Source organism: Squalius cephalus (assembly GCF_949319135.1).
Source record: "Squalius cephalus genome assembly, chromosome: 3".
Lineage (NCBI taxonomy): Eukaryota > Metazoa > Chordata > Actinopteri > Cypriniformes > Leuciscidae > Squalius > Squalius cephalus.
The window spans coordinates 49,083,851-49,111,223 of record NC_137124.1 but is presented as its reverse complement, the minus strand read 5'-3'; the positions used below and the strand labels follow the sequence as shown (position 1 = coordinate 49,111,223).

The 27,373-nt window shown below is 38.4% G+C and overlaps 1 protein-coding gene and 1 long non-coding RNA gene across 2 annotated transcripts in view; one reads left to right on the top strand and one right to left on the bottom strand.

The window, feature by feature from the left end:
• The window catches only part of LOC307155625, an 821,100-nt gene that overhangs the window by 419,463 nt on the left and 374,264 nt on the right, over positions 1-27,373 (bottom strand). The gene's annotated exons all lie outside the window — the stretch shown is intronic.
• btr12 (bloodthirsty-related gene family, member 12) lies at positions 17-26,445 on the top strand. Its single transcript, XM_079866397.1, has 7 exons — positions 17-85; positions 3,044-3,684; positions 4,493-4,588; positions 14,888-15,121; positions 15,963-16,110; positions 16,219-16,245; positions 24,212-26,445. The coding sequence occupies exons 1-7, from the start codon at positions 79-81 to the stop codon at positions 24,754-24,756; spliced, it is 1,698 nt and encodes a 565-aa protein (XP_079722523.1). The 5' UTR covers positions 17-78; the 3' UTR covers positions 24,757-26,445.

The window sequence follows — 27,373 nt, the reverse complement described above, 5'->3', positions numbered from 1 at the left end:
TTTTGTTCAGGTTTCATTCTCACGCACCCTTCACAAGCCAGGAGAGCAGTGAAAGAAAATACAAGAAGATCCTTCATCATGCAGTGTAAGTCACAATCTCTGTTTATTCAACATACGCATTGTCTATTCTTGTTTTATCATTCTATTTTAAATGACTGAAAATTAATGAAAAGTTAAAAATGTAAATATGGTGGCTGTTTTAAGAAGCACATTTACTGTAAATTTTGATTAGCATTAAGCAAATCAAAACAGTTAATGTATGATTCTGCTATTGTTTGTTGCTTTGATGAAGCCAAATGCACTTGCTGTGTACTTCAAATCTTAAAAAGCATTTTAAAAAACGACTTGCTGATAGTAGACTATAATTATAAAATAAAATGACACTTAAATTACACTTACATGACTGTTTCTTAACACACTTAAGTACACTTTTTCAAAGTATGCAATTCGTAATAATAAAAAAACATTAAAAATGTGAAATAAAAAATATATATAAATACATGACATGCAAGTTTGCAATACAAATAAAATAACATTTTTGTTTATTATAAATGCCTATAAAGACACGAAGATGTACTTAAGTCCTATAAATTATATCAACAGTTTTAGTTTTTATATTTATTTGGACAAGTAAAAGAGCAAACAGGAACAGACATTTGTTTGGATTTGAATGTTGTTGAAGTTGAAAACCCAGTTGTACAACATTCCTGGGATGACGCTGTGACGTCTGCGCTTTGCTATTTGCACGTCCTTCACATGTCTGATAAGAATCTGTGACTGAGTTTGTGCTTATATAAGCCGTAAATCTGGACTCTCGCTTGTTGCTGTAAGTGACTGGCTGTTGAATCCATTGGGCTTGTAAATCTGTTGCATTATTTTGTGCATTATAAAGTGCTTGAAATAAGAGCTGAGTACCTTGTTTAATGATACTTTAGAGCTAAGCAGGGATGTAAACACATCGCTTTCCAATATTCCTTTCATTGGTAGAACAATATGGGGTTTTCAGTGGCTGGTTCCTAAAATGTTGCATTTCCCCTTCCTTAAAAGACTATAACTCTCAAATGAACCTCAACTTTGTTTCATTGTTTCGGTCTTTATTAATACACAGCAATTGCAAAAATCTTCTCACCATTTGAAAGCTGAAGTAATTTGCTCAAGCACACAGTAGCGACCAAGGGCTTCAGCAACTCTTCGAATAATGGGCCTCCTTAACCTGAAACTAAACCTGTGACCTTTGTGTTAACAGCTCGCATGCTTAACGCCTACACTAACACGCCCAGTTTAATGCCAGGCCTTTCCTCTGATACTGTCGAAATTGCCTAGAGAGCTGTTTCTATTCATTTTATTCAATAGTCAGTATTATTATGTATATCTTTGTTTGTTTTTGTGAATGTTATAATAATTTACTGCTATTTGTTCAGTATATGTGTCTTGTATTTTGTTTGCTTTCATCAATATGGGTTTCCCCAAAAGACCTTTGAATAGGAGTGGGGACCTGAAAGTCTTGGGTTCAATAGCGGTTTCCATCCACGTATTTGTTTTATTTGGTAAGAAAACATGCACATAAACTATGATGGAAACACACTTACTGAATAAATTCCCAGATGCTCGAAAAAAAACTCAACTTATCCTGTGAGGTTTAAAAAAACCTCAACTTATCCTGTCCTGTGATTGGACAATGTCATTTCACACCATCTCAAATTATGTTTTAGTCTTTCTGAAATGCCTGATCAAAAGTCTGCCATTATACTTACCTACCAGAACCGCTTTTTTTTTTTTTTGCAGCAACTTTTTAATTATTTTATTACTGATAATTTAAGCCAGTTTGCCATAAAGTCTAGATTTTGTTCTCCTGATCCATGGGATGGAAACAGTGCTTTATTTCCCATTTTTTATGCGATATTCAGATTTCCCGTTTCATTCACACCTTCAGATGGAAACAAAGCTAATCGTTTAATAGAGATGTTGTGAAAGCAAATGGAAATTAGACTGAAATAATTTTGTTTACCTGAAAGTTTCAAAATCAAAGGTAATGTCTAAATTTGCATGTATACAATGAACTGAAAGCATGTACTTTGATAGTGATGGGAAACATGCCCCCAAATAATACGTTAGTAATCAGATTAATGGCTCAGAAAGACTGAAAAGGCTTCATGTAAACACCTCAATTAAGCCGACAGAGGTGTTTACATGTGATCCGAATGAAATGTTGAACTGATTGGAAGGGACGGTGCAGGCCTGACATAATCTGATCAACAGAAAAAAAAATTAAGCATGTAAACGCTTGAGTCAGACTATATTCTCAATCGAATAACAAAATACCTAGATTAAATTCATTTTGTTTGCCTGCAAGTTTCAAAATCCTAGGTAATCCCAAATTTGATAACAGCATGTATTTCCATAGCGATGGGATTCATGGGAAAGTCTTGAGTAGCGATACATTTACCTGCATCTAAATAATCCGTTAGTAATCAGAAACATGGCTCGATTGGACTGAAAAGCCTTCATGTAAACACTGATCTAAATGAGCTGGATCTGAATTCAATTTGAAAGGATTTGCAAGGGGTGGTGTAGATCTGAAATAATCTGATCAACAGGAAAATAATGAAGCATGTAAATGCTTCAATCGGACTATCTTTTCAATCGGATAATTTTTTTTTTACCTTGCATACATGAGCAGTGCTGTAATGTGCATGTTTTCTTTTTAGACATGTCATCAAAAACAATTATATTTGCAGCGACATTATAGTGTCACTTTCTCCGGTTCTGACTGAGCAATGCGCAAGGTTATGTTTGGAATCGATGTAATGCACATGTAAACTAATATGAATCAGACTGCAATGTTTAGGGTTCACATAAACAGAACCTTCAGAATAAGAAATCGATTTATTCCAATCGAGAAAAATTAGTGCATGTAAACATGCCTACTGTATTAAGATATAATTGTGTCTTGATACCATGGCCTTCCATCGTCCTACTCTTTCCTCTTCCACTTTTTACTGCCACCCATCTAATTCCATCTCCTTCACCCTAACCTTTGCAGGCCCACAATCTCCGGGACGAATCCTGTCAGAGGAGCAGTTCTCCTGCTCCATCTGTCTGGAGGTCTTCGTCGAGCCCGTCTCAACTCCTTGTGGCCATACTTTCTGCAAGGCATGTCTGCAGGGCTTCTGGAATCACAGCAAGAAGTTTGTGTGCCCCATGTGCAAGAAAGTTTTTTCCAGAAAACCAGAGCTCAGCATCAACTGTGTGCTAGCTGAGATAGCCGAGCAGTTCCAGGGTCTATCCACACTGTCCTCCAACAGAAGTGACAAGGGCAACGTTGAGTTAACACATTCCCCAAGCTTACAGAAAGAAGACGACTGGGGAGACTTTGCTAAAGCGGGAGAGGTGCCCTGTGACGCCTGCATTGGCAGGAAGATGAAGGCCAAGAAGTCATGCCTGAATTGCCCTGGTTCATTTTGTGAAGCTCACCTGCGGCACCATAAGAAGGGAAAGGCGATGACCTCGCACAAGCTGGTGGAGCCCATTCACAACCTGGAGGACAAGATGTGCAAGGTACACAAACGTCTACTGGATGCCTACTGCCGAAACGAACACGTGTGCGTGTGTAAGGAGTGTGCAGAGACCTCACACAAAGCGCATGATGTTGTCTCCACCGAACGAGAGTGGAAGAAAAAAACGGTGAGTTAACACTAGTATTATGTTTTTTAAAAATGGATACATTCTTTATGGTACCGACCATGATTCAGTACAATTCACCAAAAGTCAGACTATGAAAGAATCAGCTAAAACAGTAAACTCTTCCTGTTATTTTTATTATTTTTTTCTACAATCGCTAGGACACATTTCTCAATAATTTCTGAGTTATTGTTCTCAATATAAAATATGCTGAAATGTTTGAAAAAAGTGCACTTTTTGTGATATTAGTACTAAGAATTTTGTAAATGCACCACTTGCTTGTAAAAATTGCACCAAAGCTCTCTCTCTCTCTCTCTCTCTCTCTCTCTCTATATATATATATACATATATATTTTTTGTTTTTCTCCCCATAAACCTTAGCTCAAACTGTAGTGAATAGAACTAGAAATACCAAGGAGGAAATGTGTGAACTGAAACATAAATAAATAAATGTATGCATTTAATGCAATGTAAGTTGCTTTGGACAGAAGCATTTGCCAAATGCATGAATGTAAATATAAAACCCTCTTAGGGTAGTTGAGAAACAGCATAGCAAAATATATCAAATAAATGTAACTGTTCCTTAAATGTCAAATTAACCCTCAAATATTATAATTATGAATTATGTATGCCCATTGCACAACAGTGCATGCTCATGACCCAAATGAGGAATAGTCAAGGTGAACATCATTGGTTGTTACCCAGTAGTTTGAGTATCTCAAAAATCAAAATGGGTCAAATCGACAGGCAGTATTTTTACTGAGCTTGACAATTCTGGAAATGTGACTGGATCTTGTTGTTTGGTTCACAGAGTCAACTAGGAAAGAAAAGGTCCGAATTAAAACATCTGATTAAGGAGCGAGAAAAGAAACTCGAGGAGATCAAGCAGTCTATCAAAGTCCTGAAAGTAAGTCTATTTATACTTTGTGATGCTTCTTTTCTTGAAGCCAGGAGTGATCTTTGATCGTATTTTATTTATTTATTTTTTCAGTTCTATATGGAAGGCCATTTTGAATTTAGCTAAAAGGCCACTTTTTCAAAGTCTTCAAATTTCAGTCAGAAAATCTTGAAACCATTCTATTGAAAAGTAATTCGCAACGCTTTAGATTACAGCCCACAAAGTACTGCTTAATGAAAACGAACTTACAGTGTAACTTTCGATAATTATAGTGCACCTATAAAGTATGTACGTGTAAGTATAAGGGGACATTATGTAAAGGTTTGGGGATAAAGAGGTAACAACCAGGAACATTAACAAATTATTTATACTGTAAGTATTTTAGAACTAAGGGGTACTCTTTCTACTATTATAATAGGCAACAATCTTACATTTGGGAGCAATTTAGCAAGAACATACACTGTGTACCTTTTTGTAATAATAACATACCAAAGTTATACATAGGTACATATCTGTGCATTTATACAGTCATTTTTTTTTGTTAACAAAAGTGCACTGATTAAGTTTGTTCTTCTGTGTTTTAAGGTAAGTAAAACTAAAACTATTGCAACTTTTGTTTAAATATTGGGGAAATATACTCTTGTTCTATGAAGTTACAGGGTAAGCATGACATCTGTGGGCTGTAAATTAAAATGATGTCTGTTACCCTCTTGTTCCGTGTAGTTACAGGCTAAGTGTGACATTGCGGCTGTAAATTAAAGTGATGCTTGTCACCCTCTTGTTCCATGAACAGGGTAAGTACAATAAAAATTCATGCATACAATCTGATATCACTGACTCGGAAACCTGTATTTGAAAAAAACAACTTAATTCAAAAGAGATTTACAACACTTCTTATTCGTTTACAGCCTGCCGATGTCACTTACCCTGTAACTTCATAGAACAAGTGTATATTGCCCCAGTATGGACTTTAAGGGGCTGTTTACACGACACCATTTTCAACTAAAAACATAAAACTTTTTATGTGGTTTGGCCGTTCATTTTCACGACAACTGTTGGTTGCCTGAAAATGCAAACTTTTGAAAATGGATTTCAAAGTGTACGTTTTTGAAAATGGTCTGCGTGTAAACAACAAAAAAGGCGAATCTCTGAAGACGATGACGTCATGCACATGCGTATTACATGTTCAATCTACAGTGTTTCATCACCATCTAATGGCCTGGCAGCAGAATACAGGGTTTGAAGTCGTTTTCATGGATCCATGTGAATGGGGATCATTTTAACAATCGTCTGGATGCAGAAAACTCATAGGAAGTACTTCTCCGTTTTAAGCATATAGTTGTTGTGTAAACGTAACCTCAGATTGTTAATTAATCACATGTATTCCCTTGGTTGAGTTCCCACCTGTCTTCCGTCTCCATGGTCACACATCATTATGAGTTTGTTTGGTTCAACTGTGTTTGATTATCACCTTGTTATCTGCACTATTTAAGTTCCTGCTTTTCTTATGTTCATTGTTTGGTCTCATTTACGCATGGTTGTGTTGCATTGGCTGTCTTAAAAAAGAGTGAATGAGAAAATTAATGAGAAAATGAAAAAAAATGAGAAAATGAGTGGGCTGAACTGAAGAGAAGCAGCGCCAACATGGATCTAGGAATCTGAAGTATCTGGCGAGATTCTGTATGGATGAATGGTCTCTGATCTCTTGTCAGGTGTTCTCCAAACTCATCAGGCATTATAGGAGAAGACTCAGAGCTGTTATCTTGGAAAAAGGAGGTTGCAAAAAGTATTTAATAAAAAGGGGGCAAATAATTGTTCCCAACGTGTTTTGGAGAAAAACATTTATTTCATAATGTGATTTACCTCCCACTTTCAATTATTTTACTTCAATGAAAGGTTAGATTTTTGCTATTTTTTAAAATAAAATATCAAAAAGATTAACAATGCAGATTTTTTTACAGCCATCTTTGATCATATTTACCAAAGGGGCAAATAATTCTGACCAGCACTGTACATTGGAACCTTTCGTGTTCGTGCATCCATCTGCAGACCAATCTTTACACCTTAATCTCAGTCCCCTGTAAGGGTACAGGCTGTGGCAAGTTAATGAGTTTAGCAGGGCTCAGTTTTTTTTTTTTTTTTTTTTTTTTTTTTTACAGTTATGCTTAGCTCTTTTTTTTTATTTATTTTTTTTAATCCTTATCCAGTAACCTAACAACTGAAAAATTCCCAGTGCAGACACATGCTGGTAACTGCCTCTACTTTAGCTTGTTTTGTTGAGAATATCTGTTTACCATTTGTTAAATCTAACAAAACCAGTAAGAGCACTGCAAACATTTGTACATGTTGTCACACCCCTCTTTAACTGAGACAACTTTCCAGCAAATTCTGAACAACACAAGCACTTCAGGATAAAATGAAACACAACTCACGGCTCCTCTCTGGTTTCTGTCCTGGAACCGTATATACAGTATATTAGCGTGCCAGTGTTTTGCTTGTTCAATAACTGTAAATAGAGCACAGGGCCACCATAAGTCACATTTAAAAATACAAATGGGTCCAATTACATAGTGGTTGGAGAGAGAGAGAAAGAGACAATACAAATATCTGCAGGCAGAAATAACTCAGATTAGACTTATTAGAACCTTAATCATTACAGTAAATACTTTATACAGAGATAAAAATGTCTGAGCAGATAGTAGGTGATTGGTATTATATGATGGCAGATGAGCTGAACTGCTGGTGAAACAACACAGTTCTTCAGTATAAGTTTAAGCGGTTCAACCGGTCTGTCCTGTTAAAACACAGTGACATTCTGCATGCTGCTGTTAACATGAAATCTCATGTGTTATACTGCATGTGTTTGTGTCAGGGCTCCTCTCTGGTCTCTGTCCTGAAAGTGTTCTGTGCATTTCCACAAAAAAAAAAAAAGGAAAATTCTGCCCCATACTGGTCTCAAAATTAGTCACCGTCCTCTGTGTGTGTGTTTCTGAATGGATGACCCTGCAAATATCACCTGTAGCATGAGAATTATGGTTGAGTTTTGGTTCAAGAAAATCAAAGATGCATTGCTAGAAAATTTGGTAACACTATTTTAGCTTTCAATTCTCGCTATTAACTAGTTGTTTATTAGCATGCATATTACTTGGATCTTGGCTGTTTATTAGTACTTATAAAGCACATATTAATGCCTTATTCTGCATGACCATATTCTACATCCCTTAATCCTACCCAATACCTAAATTTAAGCCTACAAAAATGACCTTACTACTATTAATAAGCAATAAATTAGCAGTTTATTGAGGCAAAAGTCGTAGTTAATAGTGAATTTGTTTTCCCAATACTAAAGTGTTACCCAAAGTTTGAATCTTTGAGGAATGGCCTATTATTCACACAAAAAGCAAAACAAATTTTCATCAGGCTGCATGAAAAATAAATTCATGCCATACAAAAGATAACATAAAACGTCAGCTTCTCTGCCATCCTAAAGCATATTCAAAATTAAAATTAAATAAAAAAGAAATACAAAATAAAAATTACAGATCATTTGTGGTTATTTGTATGGTTGAATTTGATCATTGCAGGTCAGCAGTGAAAACATTGGTAAATAAAGTGAGATTAATTCCATAAAGTGTATTTGAAGACTTCAGATGCAAAAGCCGCTAAATGCCACCTCCGTCAAACAATTAGATAACGATATTGAGCGAATGCTCTCCGCACAGTGTACGTTCATCAAATACATTCGCTTCCATCCTGCTAGATCCCAGTCTCAGCCCATTCAGACATAATTGTTAATTGGCAGAAACTTCTAAACGCCACTTCCCTTTGCCAGCAAAAGCCCCCAAGTTCACAGAACCAACCAGAAGACATGAATTGCATTATATGCTTTCAAGATGAATAACGGCATGAATATGAGCCAGCTTTCAATTGTTGAGCTGCAAGTTTTTATCCTGTTTAAAGAGACTTTTAACTAAACGATGGAGGAGTATGATGAAATGGATGAACCTGTGGTAGGTTCAGTCACTGTAAAAAGGAAACGTCATCAAACTCATAATTCTGCCCGTTCTAAGGCCAAAGAAAATCATTACAGTGGCAATGACAGGATTTCACGAGTAGCATGTAAACACAACAGTGTTCCATGTGCTGCTGTAACTCTGATAGAAACTGACATAACCTACAATAAAGAACAGCTCTATTCCACCGACGACAAGAGACTTAGAGTTTTTTTTTTTAAAGCACACATGAACTTAGCTGGTTTTGCAGAAAAAGACAATCAAATTAGTTAAAAACCAATTAATTGACTAACTGACATTTTTGAAAATAAGACATTTCAATAACCGACTAATAACCTTTTCATTGCAGAGAAATTACTAAAGGTAAACATAGTAGCTTGATAAAAAAAAAATGCTCATTTAAAAGAAAGATGTCAGATGGACTTAAAGGTTTTTGCGTCTGAAGTTTTTACATTCCTGGGAGCAGAATAACTGTGTAGAAAGGTTGTGACACACAGGCAATGGAAATTCCACCCCGAGGTAGTGAAACAGATTTGGGAAAAATTTTACGAAGCAGAGGTGTACCTCTTCGCTACACAGGAAACAACGCAATGTCCCCTCTACATCTCTCTGACTCCTCCAGCCCCCCTGGGTCTGAACGCCATGGCCTATGCGTGGCCCAGACTGTGTCTTTATGCATTTCCCCCAATCGCTTGAGAGAGAGTCCTTGCCAAGGTCCATCAGCAAGGTCTTGCCTCTTGCTGATAGCACCTTGTTGGCCGACACTTGTTCTTGTACAGTGTTTCAATGTTTGTGTCAAACATATCTTGGGAGACTAATTCCTCTTCCCAGCACTGCCTGAAAAGCTTGTCCAAGTTGGGTATAAGCGTTGCTTTCCCGTACTGGATCACCTCTGCTGGGATGCAGTTTTGCCCAGTGTTTTACCATGGGCTTTGCTGAGTTCTTTCTTTGTTGGGTATAGATCCAGTTCTGCCATTACAGACAGATCAGAGAGCAATGATTGAGTCAGTAACTATGTTCTCTTTAGTATACAGGTCCTGGTAGTGTTCGGCCCACCTTTCCATCTGTTTATGCCAGTCTTTTATGATATTTTTTTATAGTGAATTAGGGCTTCTCGTTTGGCAGCGATGACAGCCTCCAACTCTAGCAGGTGAGTTTCAAACCAGTCTTGGCTGTTTCTCTCCTTGTTACCCAGGAATGCTGTGGCTGTGTCATGGATGTTGTCCCGCAAATATTGGCACCTTTCTTCAATGGTTGTAGAAGTGCTGTTTTTAAGGGCCGTTTCTTCTTTTATGCAGAAGCCTGTACGCAGATGTGTATGCGCTGCCCTAGCGATGTTAATGTGGGGGCAGCTTTCCAACTTGCACTGTTGGATCTTTTTGGGTCATAGCCGAACTTTGCTACAAACTAGTGAATGGTCAGTGTCGCAATCAGCACTGTGAAAGCTACGAGTAACAAGCATATTGTTGATGGCAGCCGGTTATTACCAAACCAAGTTGGTGCCAGTGTCTAGACCTTGGATGCCGCCAAGAGACCTAGTTTGGAAAAAAATGCACAATGATGCACAATTTGTGATAGGAGCAGAGCTTTACGAGTCATTGTCCATTGATGTTCATCCTGCCGACCGTAAAATGTTCAAAGTAGTCTGGCCCAGAGATGCGATCAGAACCGACTCTAACATTAAAATCAATGAGCAAGATGATATTTTCAGACTCCTCTTCATCAACCTTGTCTTTTGTTTCCTGGCTGAGCACAGTGTTGGGGTGTAGACACAACTTTCCAGAGGATGTCGAGAGGCAAGGTGAGAGGTGACATTCATAACCACCATTGGGAGGCATATCCATATGCAACAAACTGTTTCTAACTGCAAAGCATACACTGTATAACCAGGGCTCTCTGTGTGGTCTTGCCAGAAGAACGTGTAGATTTTCGGCCGCCACATGCCATCTTCAGCCAGTCTGGACTCTTGCAGTGCTGTCATATCAATGTCCAGCTTGCTTAGCTCGAGATCAATGATGGCTACTTTCCTGCTGTCACTGATTTGTTGTGGGTCGTTTGTGTGGCCAGGACACATTGACCTGACATTCCATGTAGCCAGATACTTAGTAGTTGTTTTCTTATTTCTCTTTGTTTTGCCTGGTGTATGTTTAAACGCCTGCTTTTTTTTAATTATCCAAATCTAAGCTCCAAGCACCCAGTGGAGCAGGCAGACAGTGGTGGATCATCACACTACTGATTGGGGGCTGCATGGTTTAGGGTGGGCAGTAGCTGATCAGAGAAATATAATGACCTCTCCTACCGATGGAGGCAACCTGTAGTTGCTGCCTCCCATGTTGGTTTTACTGCTTTTCAATGGTACAGAAGTAACCTCTCCAGGGCAGAGACCTGGGCAACAATTTATGGAGATCTTGAGCTGCCTAGACATCAAGATCCCCCCTCTCGGCCGCACTGGTGTGATCCAAAGTTATGCAGTGCACTATATTTTGCATAAGTTTGGCTGTAGGAGCTGCCGGTACGGCAATAGTAATTGCACCATACCGCCTTTTGGGGCTCCACTTCAGATTTTCTTTTTGGGTTCACTCCCGTAGAAAGGAAAGCCCGAACAGGATTTTGAACTTCATCTGTCCAGCTATTTAACCCATAGCTGGGGCTTGGTTGTTGAGTGGACAGCCTGCACCGTTCACCTCTGGGGGCCAAGCAGCTTCGAGATCCACTGTTATTTAGCCTGGAGCAGCAGGATGTCCGGTTTCTATGTAGAGGCACAACAGCAGTCTTGGCGATGGAGAGGCTTTGTACTGCCAGGGAGTGGCTTACATGCTTTTTTTTTATCACCCAGGCTAGACAGCGGCTACATTTATGGTGCCATTTACTGAACATCTTTTTCATTTGCTGTAGCTCTCTAATCTCACTCTCAGTCCCACATACTTTAATTTGACTTCAGCATCACTGAGGTCAATGCTCACGCAACACGTCTTCACCACGAACATTTGATTGTGAATGAGAGTATGATTTCAGAATGGCTGTATGGTTGATTTGAGAGTAGTAGATTCGGAGTGGATCTTCTGTCGGATAACATCTCCAAAATGTTAAATACTGTTAGATGACTAGTTACCAAAAGTCCAAATCATAGTCTCTGCTGCACCAATTTAACTGATATAAATACTAGTGTAGAACATTGCATAGAAACTGTGTCTATTCCTCGTTTAGTGAGATCAAATAATAAATCTACTGCAGGATCTAGGAAAAATCTAATTGTTATTAAAACAGAAAATGTTGCTATTAGTACACAAAAACAATTTCTAAAGCTAGGTCTTCTAAACATTAGATCACTCATACCTAAGGCAGTTATTGTAAATTAAATAGTCACAGATAATAGCTTCGATGTACTTTGCCTTACTGAAACCTGGGTTAAACCAAATGATTATTTCGGTCTAAATGAGTCTACTCCATCTGGATACTCCTATAAGCACGAACCCCGTCTGATTGGTCGTGGCGGCGGTGTTGCAACAATCTATAGAGATATTCTCAATGTTACTCAGAAAACGGGTTATAAGTTTATTTCGTTTGAAGTACTTGTACTAAATGTTACGCTCTTAGATGTTAGAAAAAAATTATCCCTATTATCTCTAGCCTTGGCTACCGTATATAGACCGCCTGGGCCTTACGCTGATTTCCTAAAAGAGTTTGCAGATTTTCTCTCAGATCTATTGGTCAATGTCGATAAAGCATTAATTGTTGGAGATTTTAACATACACGTTTACTGAGCACCTCCGCAAACTAATAGAAAATAACCAAAATAATCCAAGGTTTTTATTTAACACTGTGGCTAGACTAACAAATAAACAGACATCACCCGAACAAAATATCCCGTTACAGTTTAGTAGTAATGATTTCATGAACTTCTTCACTGAGAAAATAGAAAACATCAGAACCACAATTGTAAACGTTCAATCTTCAATCGCACCTTATTATTCAGCCTCAATTATCACCCCGCAAGAACAATTACAGCGCTTTACAGCTATAGAACAAAAAGAGTTAAATAAACTTATCATTTCATCTAAAACAACAACATTAGTATTAGTTTATTAGATCCTTTACCAACTAAACTATTGAAAGAAGTGTTACCTGTAGTGGAAGAGCCTCTCCTCAATATTATTAACTCGTCTTTATCTTTGGGTTATGTTCCAAGAACATTTAAACTGGCAGTTATAAAACCTCTCATTAAGAAACCACAATTAGATCATAATAATCTAGAAAATTATAGACCCATTTCAAATCTTCCATTTATGTCTAAAATACTAGAAAAAGTTGTGTCCGCTCAACTGGGCTCTTTCTTGCAAGAAAATGACATCTATGAAAAGTTTCAGTCTGGATTCAGGCCGCACCATAGCACTGAAACTGCGCTCGTTAAAATCACAAATGATTTACTTTTAGCTTCTGACCAAGGCTGTATCTCAATACTAGTTTTACTTGATCTTAGTGCTGCGTTCGATACTATAGATCATACAATACTCTTAGATCGACTACAAAATTATACTGGTGTTCAAGGACAAGCATTAAGCTGGTTCAGATCATACTTATCAGACCGCTACCATTTTGTCTATTTAAATGGAGAAAAATCGATCATAACTTCAGTAAACTATGGAGTGCCGCAGGGATCTGTGTTGGGCCCTCTATTATTCTCAATATATATGATGCCACTTGGAAATATTATAAGGAAACATGGAATTAGTTTCCATTGTTATGCTGATGACACTCAAATCTATATTTCATCACGGCCGGATGAAAACGCTAAATTATCCAAATTGACAGAGTGTGTTAAAGATATAAAAGATTGGATGACGCGTAATTTTCTTTTATTAAATCCAGACAAGACAGAGGTAATACTTATCGGTTCAAAAAAAACCCCACAAAACCTCTTACAATACATCGTAGGATGTCCTGTTACTTTATCCTCTACAGTAAAAGACCTGGGTGTTATACTCGACTGTAACCTGTCTTTTGAAAATCATATTTCATATGTTACAAAAACAGCCTTTTTCCACCTTAGAAACATTGCTAAGCTACGTAATATCCTATCAGTTTCTGATGCAGAAAAGCTAGTTCATGCATTTATGACCTCGAGACTAGATTACTGTAATGCTTTATTAGCTGGTTGTCCTGCATCCTCAATAAACAAGCTACAGTTAGTCCAAAATGCAGCCGCTAGAGTTCTTACTAGATCAAGAAAATATGATCATATAACACCGATTTTATCATCACTGCATTGGTTACCTATAAAGTTCCGTATTAATTACAAGGTATTTACATTTACATTTACATTTATTCATTTAGCTGACGCTTTTATCCAAAGCGACTTACAATTGCTATATATGTCAGAGGTCGCACGCCTCTGGAGCAACTAGGGGTTAAGTGTCTTGCTCAGGGACACATTGGTGTCTCACAGTGGATTCGAACCCGGGTCTCTCACACCAAAGGCATGTGTCTTATCCATTGCGCCACACCACCCCTCATAAGTCAGGTATTGCTACTGACTTATAAAGCCCTAAACGGCTTAGCTCCAGTCTATTTAACGGATCTTCTATCGCCCTATAATCCATCGCGCTCTTTAAGATCAATAAATTCAATGGCTTTTGGTCATACCTAGGATATCCAGATCAACCAAAGGAGGGAGATCATTTTCACATTTAGCTCCAAAACTCTGGAATAGCCTTCCTGATACTCTTCATTGCTCAGACTCGCTCTCCCAGTTTAAAACTAGATTAAAGACGCATCTTTTCGGCCAGGCATTCATATAATATTTTGAATCTTACAGTTCAAACTACAATCCGGCCTCTAGTTCATAAATGCCAGAGGAGAACTGGCCCCCGACTGAGCCTGGGTTCTCCCAAGGTTTTTTTTTTTTCTCCATTAGGTCACCTGATGGAGTTTTAGGTCACCATTAGGTCACTTGATGGAGTTTTTCGGTTCCTTGCCACTGTTGCCTTTGGCTTGCTCAGTTGGGGATATTTTGGGGATATTTAATTTTATTTTATCAATCAATAAATTCCACTAGAAACAAACCTTGTTGTATTATTTTAATTTAATACTGTGAAGCTGCTTTGATACAATCTGCATTGTGAAAAGCGCTATACAAATATACTTGACTTGACTTGACTTGACTAGTAACGTGTTAAAGATTAGTAAATAATTGGTAGATTATTTGAGAGTGGTAGCTTGTTAAAGTCTGTCCAATGCAATCAGAATTAATTGCTGTATGATAATACATAAAGCATGGCATCCTGTCTGCATTCAGGAGAACAGTCAGAAGGAGATCGAGGAGAGCTGGGCTGTTTATGCAGAGCTGCAGCGGCTGTTAGAGCAGTCGCAGGCTGAGCTGCTGGAGCACATCACGGCGCGGCAGAAACAAGTGGAGCAGCAGGCCAGAGATCTCGCCAGTGGCCTGGAGCATGAGCTCAGCACACTAAGGAAGAGGAGCAGCGAGCTGGACGCACTGGCTCAAACACAGGACAGGGTGCTCTTTCTACAGGTCAGTATACACTACCATTCAAAAGTCTTTGATTTGTTTTCTTTGAAAGAAATTAATACTTTTTTTATTCAGTAAGAGTGCATGAAATTGATTTAAAGTGAGAGTAAATGCATTTGTAATGTTACTAAAGATTTCTATTTCAAATAATTGCTGTTCTTTTGAACTTTCTATTCATCAAATAATCCTTTTGAAAGCTTGTCAGTAAAAATATATGGTTTTACTGTATTTTTGATCAAATGAATGTAGCCTTGGTTTTATTTAGAGATTTGATTAAAAAATAACATTACAAAATCTTCCTGACCCCAAATTTTTGAATGGCAGTGTTATGTAATATTATTAAAGGCACACTATGCAAGATTTGTACCTTAATATAACAGCTTCAAAATAATTTCGATGGCAAACAAACTCGTAGTAGGGCGAATCATCCTGCCGCTGGCAAAACCAGCAATGCAAGTTTGAGAGGTGGCGCCCCGCCAAATCTCGCGAGAATCATAACTTGCTTTACGGCACAACGTCATCACATACATCAACAACATATGAAGCAGCCTCTATGGAAGACACTAGCGTGCATTTCAGATGTGAATCATGGCAGAGTCGATGAAGAAAACATAGAAAGCGCGGATGGAAGAGTGGAGAGACGGCTCTGCGTGAGTGGTATTTACGACAGTAACGTTAAATACAAGTACTCCACAGCGACTCTAGGGACTGCTGTTTGAGAAAAACGGAAACTGCATAGTGTGCCTTTAATAGCATGAGGATAAGGTCCCTAGCATGACACAAACAAGTGTGTGCATTTGAGCTGTCTTCTCTAATATTTCACCTAATATTTCATTCCTCATAGTTCCTCCCATCTCTCCCTCCTCCACCGGAGCCATCTGATTGGTCAGTGGTGTCTGTGAACACAGATCTGTACCTCAACACCATCAGGAAGTCAGTCTGCTCTCTGGTTGACAAATTCCAACAAGAGGTCAAACAGCTTTATGGGAAAGGTGAAGAACCATGTCTAGTTCTTCCATGCACTGTACTATAGCCTAAACATTCATCAACTGCTAATTTACATGATCTTTGTAATCATGCAGTGTTTATTTCCCTTGCAGAGCTCAGGAAGCTGCAAAACTATGCAAGTAAGTGCTATTATAAAAGCATTAGATTTTAAGTTGTTGTTTTTTTTTCAGTATTATTTTGACGAATATGCAGTCGAGCCATATCTCCAAATCAGAATATCAAAAGGTTTTTGTCCAGAAAGCTACTACCCAAAACACTCCAACAGCTGCAAAACAATGCATTAAAAACACTCAGAAATACTAAGCAAACCCATATATATACAGTGAGGAAAATAAGTATTTGAACACCCTGCTATTTTGCAAGTTCTCCCACTTGGAAATCATGGAGGGGTCTGAAATTGTCTAAAAAAAAAAAAATCCAGAAATCACAATATATGATTTTTTAACTATGTATTTGTATGATACAGCTGCAAATAAGTATTTGAACACCTGTCTATCAGCTAGAATTCTGACCCTCAAAGACCTGTTAAGGCGGGCGTACACAGTGCGAGTTCGGACCAGGATCGGACACTCGGGAGGTCGTGAGATATTGCACACGTTGCGAGTCAGTTTAACTGATAATCGTGTCAAAGCAGCTGGTACACAGCACGACTGTCCTGCACGAATTTTATCCCGAGCCGGCAGCAATCACGTGAGCTTTCGCGCTAAACACAGAGACCGTCAATGTTGCATGCAGGCAAAGCTTCAGATAGAAAAAATGACAGAAATGTGTGTGCAAATGATTTGTTGTAAAGCAGAGAACAGTAGTCATTCCTTTCAACATAAAAACTAGAGAGAGAGAGAGAGAGAGAGAGAGAGAGAGAGAGAGAGAGAGAGAGAGAGGTGTGTGTGTGTGTGTGTGTGTGTGTGTGTGTGTGTGTGTGTGTGTGTGTGTGTGTGTGTGTGTGTGTGTGTGTGTGTGTGTGTGTGTGTGACAGTGACAGTGTATGCGCACGCTGTATGGTTGCTGCCACTGAGGTATAGCCCCACGTGGTTGTGTATGATTAGCAATAGGGGACAGCTGATGAAAATCGGGCCGACTCCCCGAATTTTTTAAACATGTTTAAAAATGATCGGGAGGTCGGGGAGGTGCTCATAACGTGCTCGGCTCGGCTCGTAATTCCTCTCACACGCTGCGAGCCGCGACCATGCGAGCATCACCGATTCCACTCGATTTCTCCCGAGTGAAAAAAATCATCTGCGAGCTCATAAAAACAGCAAAAATCGCATCGTGTACGCCCGCCTTTAGTCTGCCTTTAAAATGTCCACCTCCACTCCATTTATTATCCTAAATTAGATGCACCTGTTTGAGGTCGTTAGCTGCATAAAGACACCTGTCCACCCCATACAATCAGTAAGAATCCAACTACTAACATGGCCAAGACCAAAGAGCTGTCCAAAGACACTAGAGACAAAATTGTACACCTCCACAAGGCTGGAAAGGGCTACGGGGTAATTGCCAAGCAGCTTGGTGAAAAAAGGTCCACTGTTGGAGCAATCATTAGAAAATGGAAGAAGCTAAACATGACTGTCAATCTCCCTCGGACTGGGGCTCCATGCAAGATCTCACCTCGTGGGGTCTCAATGATCCTAAGAAAGGTGAGAAATCAGCCCAGAACTACACGGGAGGAGCTGGTCAATGACCTGAAAAGAGCTGGGACCACCGTTTCCAAGGTTACCGTTGGTAATACACTAAAGCCCTATTCGGACGGGACTAGTTTCACAGGGGGACGTTAGAGAAATTTCTGTTTCACAGACGTACTTTGAGATTTTAATCCTGTCCGAATCTGCCATGTCTGTCTTTTTCTCACACGACCTCTGTAAAAATTCCAGAGAAAATTACCTACTGTTTTTCATCACACTCGGCGGTCCTCAGAGAAATCTAATCCTGTCCGAATGCGAATGTCTGTGATTGCCGAAAATGTTTTTTTCCAAAACGCTTTTTCTTGTGTGTTTTGGTCAACGTGAACTACCGTCTAATCTCTCGCTATCGCGCCAGTGTTCAAGTTTCTGCTTTTTGCGCACCGATAATGGATGTAGATGTGTTCGGTACACTGCGAAGAAATAAAAAAATGAAATCAACAAGAAGAGCCAAATCACGTAAACCGTTAAGACTGGCTACTGTAATGTCAGTTTCAGGTAAGATTACTTTCATTTCTGCACTTCATTACATAACGTGTAGCCTAAATTATATAAGTTAAAACTTTTTATTCCAGTGGGTTTATTATAAGAACCCATTTATATAAAATCATGATGATAAATGTAGGTTTAGTTTTTTTATACTACAATTTTTATAAAATGTTTACAAAACACTAAATACGTTAGGACGTTTTACTTTATATTTCATACGCAATCCACGCATTCTGAACACTTGATCTTATGCAATGCCCACATGTAAAACACAGACACTCCTACCTCGGTAATAAACACGGAGATGTTAGTCCCGTCCAAATCTGTACATGAAATCACAGACGTAGGTTGATAAGAATTGTAACTCAAACGTCGTTTGGAAAACTAGTCCCGTCCGAATAGGGCTTAAGACGTCATGGTTTGAAATCATGCATGGCATGGTTCCCCTGCTTAAACCAGCACATGTCAAGGCCCGTCTTAAGTTTGCCAATGACCATTTGGATGATCCAGAGGAGTCATGGGAGAAAGTCATGTGGTCAGATGAGACCAAAATAGAACTTTTTAGTCATAATTCCACTAAACGTGTTTGGAGGAAGAAGAATGATGAGTACCATCCCAAGAACACCATCCCTACTGTGAAGCATGGGGGTGGTAGCATCATGCTTTGGGGGTGTTTTTCTGCACATGGGACAGGGCGACTGCACTGTATTAAGGAGAGGATGACTGGGGCCATGTATTGCGAGATTTTGGGGAACAACCTCCTTCCCTCAGTTAGAGCATTGAAGATGGGTCGAGGCTGGGTCTTCCAACATGACAATGACCCGAAGCACACAGCCAGGATAACCAAGGAGTGGCTCTGTAAGAAGCATATCAAGGTTCTGGCGTGGCCTAGCCAGTCTCCAGACCTAAACCCAATAGAGAATCTTTGGAGGGAGCTCAAACTCCGTGTTTCTCAGCAACAGCCCAGAAACCTGACTGATCTAGAGAAGATCTGTGTGGAGGAATGGGCCAAAATCCCTCCTGCAGTGTGTGCAAACCTGGTGAAAAACTACAGGAAACGTTTGACCTCTGTAATTGCAAACAAAGGCTACTGTACCAAACAGGTTTTGCGTGGGAACGCAAATATCTTTGCGAGGGAACGCAAAGTGGGAACGCAAACTTTGCGAGGGAACGCAAACGTTTTGCGTGGGAACGCAAACGTTTTGCGTGGGAACGCAAAGATATTTGCGTTCCCACGCAAAACTTTTGCGTTCCCTCGCAAAGATATTTGCGTTCCCACGCAAAACTTTTGCGTTCCCTCGCAAAGATATTTGCGTTCCCACGCAAAACTTTTGCGTTCCCTCGCAAAGATATTTGCGTTCCCACTCAAAACGTTTGCGTTCCCTCGCAAAGTTTGCGTTCCCACTTTGCGTTCCCTCGCAAAGATATTTGCGTTCCCACGCAAAACCTGTTTTGAGCTCGGACAGACACTTCCTGTTTAATGTCCCGCTGGCAGTGTTTCAGAGCTCCGTATGTTAATGAAGCGTTTCATAGTGTTTGAACTTGGACTCAAATATAAAGAAATGCGGTCCACAGTTACAATCACAGTAACCTAGACAACGAGCTACAACCCAATTCTTATCAAAACGAGCTTTATAATATTAATTTGTCTCTAAAGACGAATGAATGAGAGACAAGTCCAAATAAGGGGCCGTCTGCAAAGTGCAAATCCCAAAACCCTTCTGCACATTTTATATTATTAAACATATTCAATAGCTTCACTGACATACTGTCACCAAATTCAGTTCACACATCACTGCTCTCCTGCTGGTTATACTACATTACTTAGTTTGATAATAAAATGCATAATATTTATGATTATTTATTATGAAATAAAATCAATAACTTCTCCCTTTTTAGAAAACAATATTAAATAACTTCACACTATTATAAAGTGTAATGACATCAAATTCAGAAAGCAAATATAATGCAAAAGCTGCATACAGTACCAATATAATTTGTGTAAAGAATAGGCCTACTTATTTTTTATGTGCAATTACTTCCCAAACTAAGTGTTGTAGGCCTATAACCAACATTAGAGCAGTGATGTGTGAACTAAATTTGGTGTGTTACAGTGAAGTTATTGAATATTTTTCATAATATAAAATGTGCAAAAGCAGTGCAGTATGACCAGTGGGTCACCATTGATGTGTAAACTGAATTGGGTGGCACTACAGTTTGTAACATTGAAGTTAATTACTATTTTTGTATTTCTGACTATGAGTTGATGCTGTAGTCGTTTTTGGGTTATTGCACTTTGCAGACGGTCCCTTTGAGCTGGTCTCTCAGCCGCCTGCTCATAGAGATCCATTTAGCCTATATATTATAAAAGCTTGTTTTGATGATAATTGGGTTGTAGCTCGTTGTCTAGGTTACTGTGATTTTAAATAGGTGTCGTTTGTGTTTTAACAACGTTTAGCTCAAGAATATTGATCCGGGAAGTTCGAATAGCCTATGTGAATATATTGCCAACTTTACTGAACTCCTTGAGTTAAGCACTGACCGCATTTCTTTATATTTGAGTCCAAGTTCAAACACTATGAAACGCTCCATTAACGTACGGAGCTCTGAAACACTGCCAGCGGGACATTAAACAGGAAGTGTCTGTCCGAGCACAAAACAGGTTTTGCGTGGGAACGCAAAAGTTTAGCGAGGGAACGCAAAGTTTCTCGGGGGAACGCAAAAGTTTTGCGAGGGAACGCAAAAGATTTGAAGAAGAAAAAAAAAATCTCCCAACCTAAAAAATGTTCCACCACCACGTCCCTTTAGGGGCTCCGTAGTAGGCAGGCTGGGCTTCATTTAACCAACCATGGTAGTTTGATCAATTGTAAACGGTGTATCAACATATATAGGCTAGACTAACAAGTGACTTGAATACTACTTACTAATGCAACTTTTGGTGCTGGTTTTGTGCAGTGCTTTGTAGTCAATTAACATCCATTGTTTCAACGACGCAGATTCAGATCGCTTCATAAATGTAAATTCGTCTGTCCATGTAATTTTCAAAGGACTTACACTTCACATTGTCCAATGAAATTTTAATTTGTTGTGCCGGATGATGATTGGTCAGTGTATTATACATGAAAAACAGGCATCAATGAATTATGAAATATTTTAAAATATTTAATATGTGGATTTTTAATTGAATCGACACACTACCTGTGATTATAAAAAAAAAAAAGTTTAAAAATTGTTTAGTTTTTTTTTTTTTTTTTTTTTCTGCCGTCGAGCCATATAGGCCTACTCACTGAAAGAACCATATTTGGCTCAAGAGCATCGGTTCCCGAACAGACTTTGGAATACGTTTACACTAGTGCATTTTCGTTTTACGAAACTTTTACGTAACTACGGTTACGCCTGCTGTCCACACACACTACTCCGGGGTTGTAGACCCTCGAAAACGGAGACTCACCACTTCAGTCAAGTCTGAAGCAAGATGAGCAAGACACACGCAAATGACGCAACCCATAGCAATGTGTTATGGCAATGACACCTCAGACTGAGAGATACGTAAAAATAAACGTGAATTTAGGCCACTTAGTTTTGTACACATTTTTATTCACATTTTATAATCAAATGCATAAATGTAGTTTTTTTTTACCACAATATTATCATTCATATTTGTTTGAGAGGGGCACTTTTGATTAATTTTGAAAAAGGGCAGGGGCTCGAACACCCAAAACACAGCGCAGGATAATGTTACAACCAAACGGGTGTCGACGCCTGATAAGGCAGAACATTCTCCCAGACGTTCCAACAACATACTGGTTCTATCACCTGCAGATGTGTAATAATCTTCGGAAACATACTACCATTTCTCTGTTCACGCTCCAATTCTTCTGCCAGTGAATTTAATGCTCGTATATCATCTCTGCCGCCGCCATGTTGATGTTTTGCTTCAAACTCAAAATATGTAACATAGCCTGTTTACCTGTTGCCGAGCCCCGCCTTGATGCAGTGATTGACAGGGCAGGGCAGGGCGGGACGGGACCAGGACGGGACGGGACGGGCATGTGATCGGCTCAGAATGCACTTTCAAATTGCACATTGAATTTTGCTACATTCATTGCGGGACACTTAATGGAAATGCAATCGCAAGTGTCTTAACTGTGAGTGTAAATGCAATTAAGAAAAATAACATTTAAATTATAATTTTGCTACTGTTTTTGCTTGAACATGTTAAACATATCTAATCATTTTTGTAATACATTTTCATTTCGCAACTTATAAAGCGTTAAAATATGTATTCAATTTACATATTAAAACTAGTGTATAAAATGGCAAATGCAAATTATATAATTGAATTTTCATTTAATTTTGCACCAAACGTTGCACAAATGTAATGGAAAATGTAAATTTAAATACAGAAATGCACTGTCATTTTACATATTGCATTGTCATTTTGCATATTAAATTTCAAATTGAATATTGCTACCCATATGCTTCCATACTGCAGGGGCACCTTTTACCCCAGATACTTCTTCCGTTATTGAAAAATTCTTGCTTTAATTACCTTGAACAAAACTGAAAATCATTAAAAAGTCCTGTTCAAAATATATTCAATAATTTTAGTGATTCTCATTTGGTACTTAAATCTACAACGTTTTAAAAAACATCAAATATTAGATCAAAATAGCACAGAATCAACTTTGACGCCCGCAATCGCATCAAGGATCAGCCAAATTTCCACATGCATATTGAAAAGTGGATGTTTTGGAAAGTGTTTGTGCCATCTAGTGGTTTAGAGGAAAATAAAATCAAAGGCGCCTTTTATCACGGTGTGCCTTTAGCCCCATTGTACCCTATAATCGTTTGCAACCCTTACAACCAAGTAACTCTTCTTCAAGCAATGGAAGAGGCCTGTGGAGAAGTTGAGCCACAAGTATGACAAGGATGGATCTTTGGACACGTAAAAATATAGGCTATGCTGTGATGTTGATGAAATAATCCGGCTAGATGTAAATAAGAGGCAAGAGAAATAAAGATTCAATGATTTTTATTAGTTTTCTGGGCAAAAACTAATTAACCCTTAAATGCATGAAAGTGTTGCCATTCATTGTTACATATTCGGGTCTTTATCTAGCACGGATGGATCTCTACCTGTCGTGATATTATAAAAGTCTCCTGGTATTAGGAGTAACAATTACAGAAGATTAAAATAAAGCAATTTTTTTTTTTTTACCTTTTGGAGCTTGGAAGGGTTCAGTTTCAACAGTTGTTTTATACCATCATCACTGTCCTCGTCAGAGCTCTTTTCCCAGTACATTTAGCATCTGGCTCAAATTCGTGATCTCAAACATATTCTCAAAACTATCATTTTCAACACCTTCAAAAGCAATATTTTGATCAGCTTCTTCACCAGATCCACCATACAAGTGACAGTGATACTAATATTTGATTGTGTTTAGTACTTGCTCTGTCTGCAGTAATTCACTGATCCATTTAAAGTTTTCCTGTTCTTTTGTTTGCTTCCTGTGGTAAGTATGAGTGAAATGTCACTTCATCATTGTGTATCAGACATTGCCACCTTGTGGAATGAAGGTGAAATGCAATTATTCAATCATCTAAGATTCAATTATTGTTGTGCAGAAAAAAATATATACTTACATTGTTACACACACACACACACACAAAAAAAATCAAAAAATTAATAAATAATATTATATATATATAATTAAAAAAATGAATGAGGAGTAGGGTAGTGAATGATGTCCCGGGTCACTAAAAACCCGAGGTATGCATCGAAGGGTTAAAGAACTTTGAAAAACATGTTTTTTCATTCATGTATTTGTGGATCTATAGCTGAATCAAATCAACTGAAACACTTCTGTGTGTCTATTTTTGTGTTCAACACACATGATTTTGGTTTTCTCTGTAGGTGAGGTGATCTTGGATCCTGCCACAGCTCAGCGTGATCTTTGTCTTTCCGAGGACGGAAGGCAGGTGCACTATGAAGAGCAGCGCAAGAGCTCCACGCATTCCGACACGCCGCGACGCTTCAGCCCAGCACTGTTTGTCCTGGCACGCGAGGGTCTTTCCACCGGAAGACACTACTGGGAGGTAGACATGGGACATAAGACAGCCTGGACCGTAGGAGTAGCCCGGGGGTCGGCACGACGCAAAGGAGAGATCCGTCTCAGTCCAGAGGGCGGCTTCTGGTGTTTATGGCTGAAAAACGGAGAAGTGAAAGCCCTTGCTGGGCACAGAGTTCCACTCCTTATCACCACTCTGCCTCAGAAGTTGGGCATCTTTCTGGACTATGAAGCTGGCCAGGTGTCCTTCTATGACGTGAAGATGCGCTCTCATCTCTACACGTTTAGCGATGCTTTCACTGAGAGTGTCTACCCTATCTTCAGCCCTTGCATCAACCAGGACGGAAAGAACCCAGAAGCACTGGTCATCACCGCCATCAAACACAGCTGAGACAGCATACTCACTTCAGGGCCTTTATCATGGGTTTCAGGGTTGGACAGAATACATTGCTGATTTTCACAAGAATGAAGAATTTCCTGGACAAATAATACACTTTTTTAAAACATTTTTTGTAAGAGTTCACTTTGTAAATTTAGGCAGAGGAGTGTTATCTTAGAACACATGCATTTTGTGTAAAAAGACTGTACGTTACTTTCAAAGATGCATAAAAACAAAAAATTACAAAAAAACAAAAATACTACTAAATATACTTCAAATGTTTCAGGTCAGTCTAGGGATACTTCACCTCTGGGAAGATGAATGTGTATTTAAAATAGGTCATTTAAGTATAAGAAATGTGATTAAATTTTTGAATTTGGAGCTTTCTAGACTGAGAAAAGCCAGAAAATGTATTTTTGGCTTATGTGGATGAAAGACAACAACTTCCAGAATGCACTTGCTTCGCTGCCTTAGGAGGCCACGCCTACCGGTAAGAGTGCGTAGTTGAAAACAACAAGGCTAGCCTACGTGATGAGTTTGCCAGTGATTTAGAGATCGGCCAAAATGTCCGGGATTCGGCTTTTGCGTTCTACAATCGCCATTCATCATGTTTACTGTGGCGAGCAGGATGAGGCTGACGGCCGCGGGAGAACGGCGCGAGGCCGGTGGCGTCATTACTGAGACGCGCCGGGTCTCGCATCGCTCACGGAGGAGCGGGAATTTTCTTAGCAATGGTAAAACGCACATCAACCGATCACTTGTTTAGCGTTCATGTAAACACTACATTCAGATTCACCAATCGGAATGAATTCAGTTAGATTGAAACAAAAGGTGCATGTGCATGTAAACATGGCGACCGCAGAACGCAAAAGCTGAATCCCGTAACGTTACATTTTGAACGATCTCGCCCGCCGGACAAGTCCGGGAAAAGGAGGATGGTATAACCCCTACTTACTCAGCTTTCTCCTACTATTCAGCTTTCTCCACAGAACAAGAGCCTGCTAGCTTAGCTTCCAAAGAAAGACGGCTGACACACTGTGTACATTCTGTGAGTGAGATCCCACCTCCTATGGGCGGGCTGAAAACATGCGGAACAACGCCATCTACTGGCTGTAGTCTTTAGCCTCTGGCCAGAAAATCGTCATTTTGCGTCATCGGAGGATTTTTTCCAGACAAAAAATACATAAATCTCTTGTCTCAGGGGTATATGAGGGTGCAAAGCATGGTAATTCGAAAATACTACAGGTTTTCTACTGATACAAAGCTTAATGCTAAATCCTGAAGTATCCCTTTAAGTCTTATTCCTCAATGACACATTCAAGTAAACCAAAAGATAAAGTAAATACTTTATGTTACAAAAGATTTCTATTTCAAATAAATGCTGTTATTTTGAACGCTCTATTCATCAGTGAATCCTGAAAAAACAGTTTCCACAAAAATTTGAAGTTTCAACATTGATAATAAGAAATGTTTCTTGAGCAACAATTCAGCATATTAGAATGATTTCTGAAGAATCATGTGACACTGAAGACTGCAGTAATGATTTTGATTTTGAATCACAGGAATAAATTACACTTTAAAATATATATAAAAAAAATAAAAAATGGTTTAAATGTAATATTATTTCACAATATTAAAGTTTTTACTGTATTTTTCATCAAATCAATGCAGCTTGGTGAGCATTAGAAACTTCAAAACATTAAAAACATTAAAAAAAAAAAATTAAAAAAAAATCTTACTTACCCTGTTCTTAGGTTCATGTTTGGTTCCATGTCTATGTGACCATTCCACTTTTGAATAGTTATTAATTGTAATAACTTGCTACAATCCAGATTATATCCCAAATGTTTATACATCTAGATTTGTTTTACTTTAAAATGGATGGATAATATTACAATTTACATAAGCTAAATGGAGAATATATCAACTTTATAGATCAGATCACTTGTTTTTCCTGTGTTAATCTTTATAATGGGGTGTCATAATGTTTAGATACAAGTTTTCTATGAGTTTTCCAGAACTTTTGAATAAAATTAATTAATAACATTAATTTGTCATGTCGTTAACTAATAGATAGTAGTTATACATTCACTATGTGAATCAGAGTGATGTAGAAGTTTTCACTATGAAGAAAACTCCTAAGAAAACTTTCACCTACCTAAGAAAACTGATTTTTTTGTTTTGTTTTAAAGCTTGTTGTTTTGCAGAACATCACAGTTATAGATGAAAAGAGTAAGGCCTGCACTGTAAAAAGAATACTGTGAAATTTACAGCAACTTGCTGGCAGCAATTAGCAAGTAAGTTGCTGTAGTTCATTTCACAGTACGCTTACTGTAAACTTAATCACAGTAACTTTAAAAAATACTGTAAACTTTTTTACAGTAATAATCACAGTACTGTGTTTCATCACCCCACATATTTTACTACTGTAATAGGGATTACTGCATTAATTTTGTGTGCTGTAAAATGAAGACACTGTTTTTGTCACAAAAATGCCATTTATTGACAACTTTTCACAATTTAAATTTCGAAATTCATAAAATAAAAATAGCATAGTAAAAAAACATTTTTTTTTTTCAATTAGAAGGTATAAAAGACAAATTAAATGATTTAAAAACAGCAGGATTTT

What these genes read in the sequence shown, in the direction of transcription:
- btr12 (XM_079866397.1), top strand. An exon ending in GAGAGTGGAAGAAAAAAACG is followed by an intron (nt 3,685 to 4,492) that starts GTGAGTTAACAC and finishes TTTGGTTCACAG; the next exon opens with AGTCAACTAGGAAAGAAAAG. An exon ending in AGTCTATCAAAGTCCTGAAA is followed by an intron (nt 4,589 to 14,887) that starts GTAAGTCTATTT and finishes GTCTGCATTCAG; the next exon opens with GAGAACAGTCAGAAGGAGAT.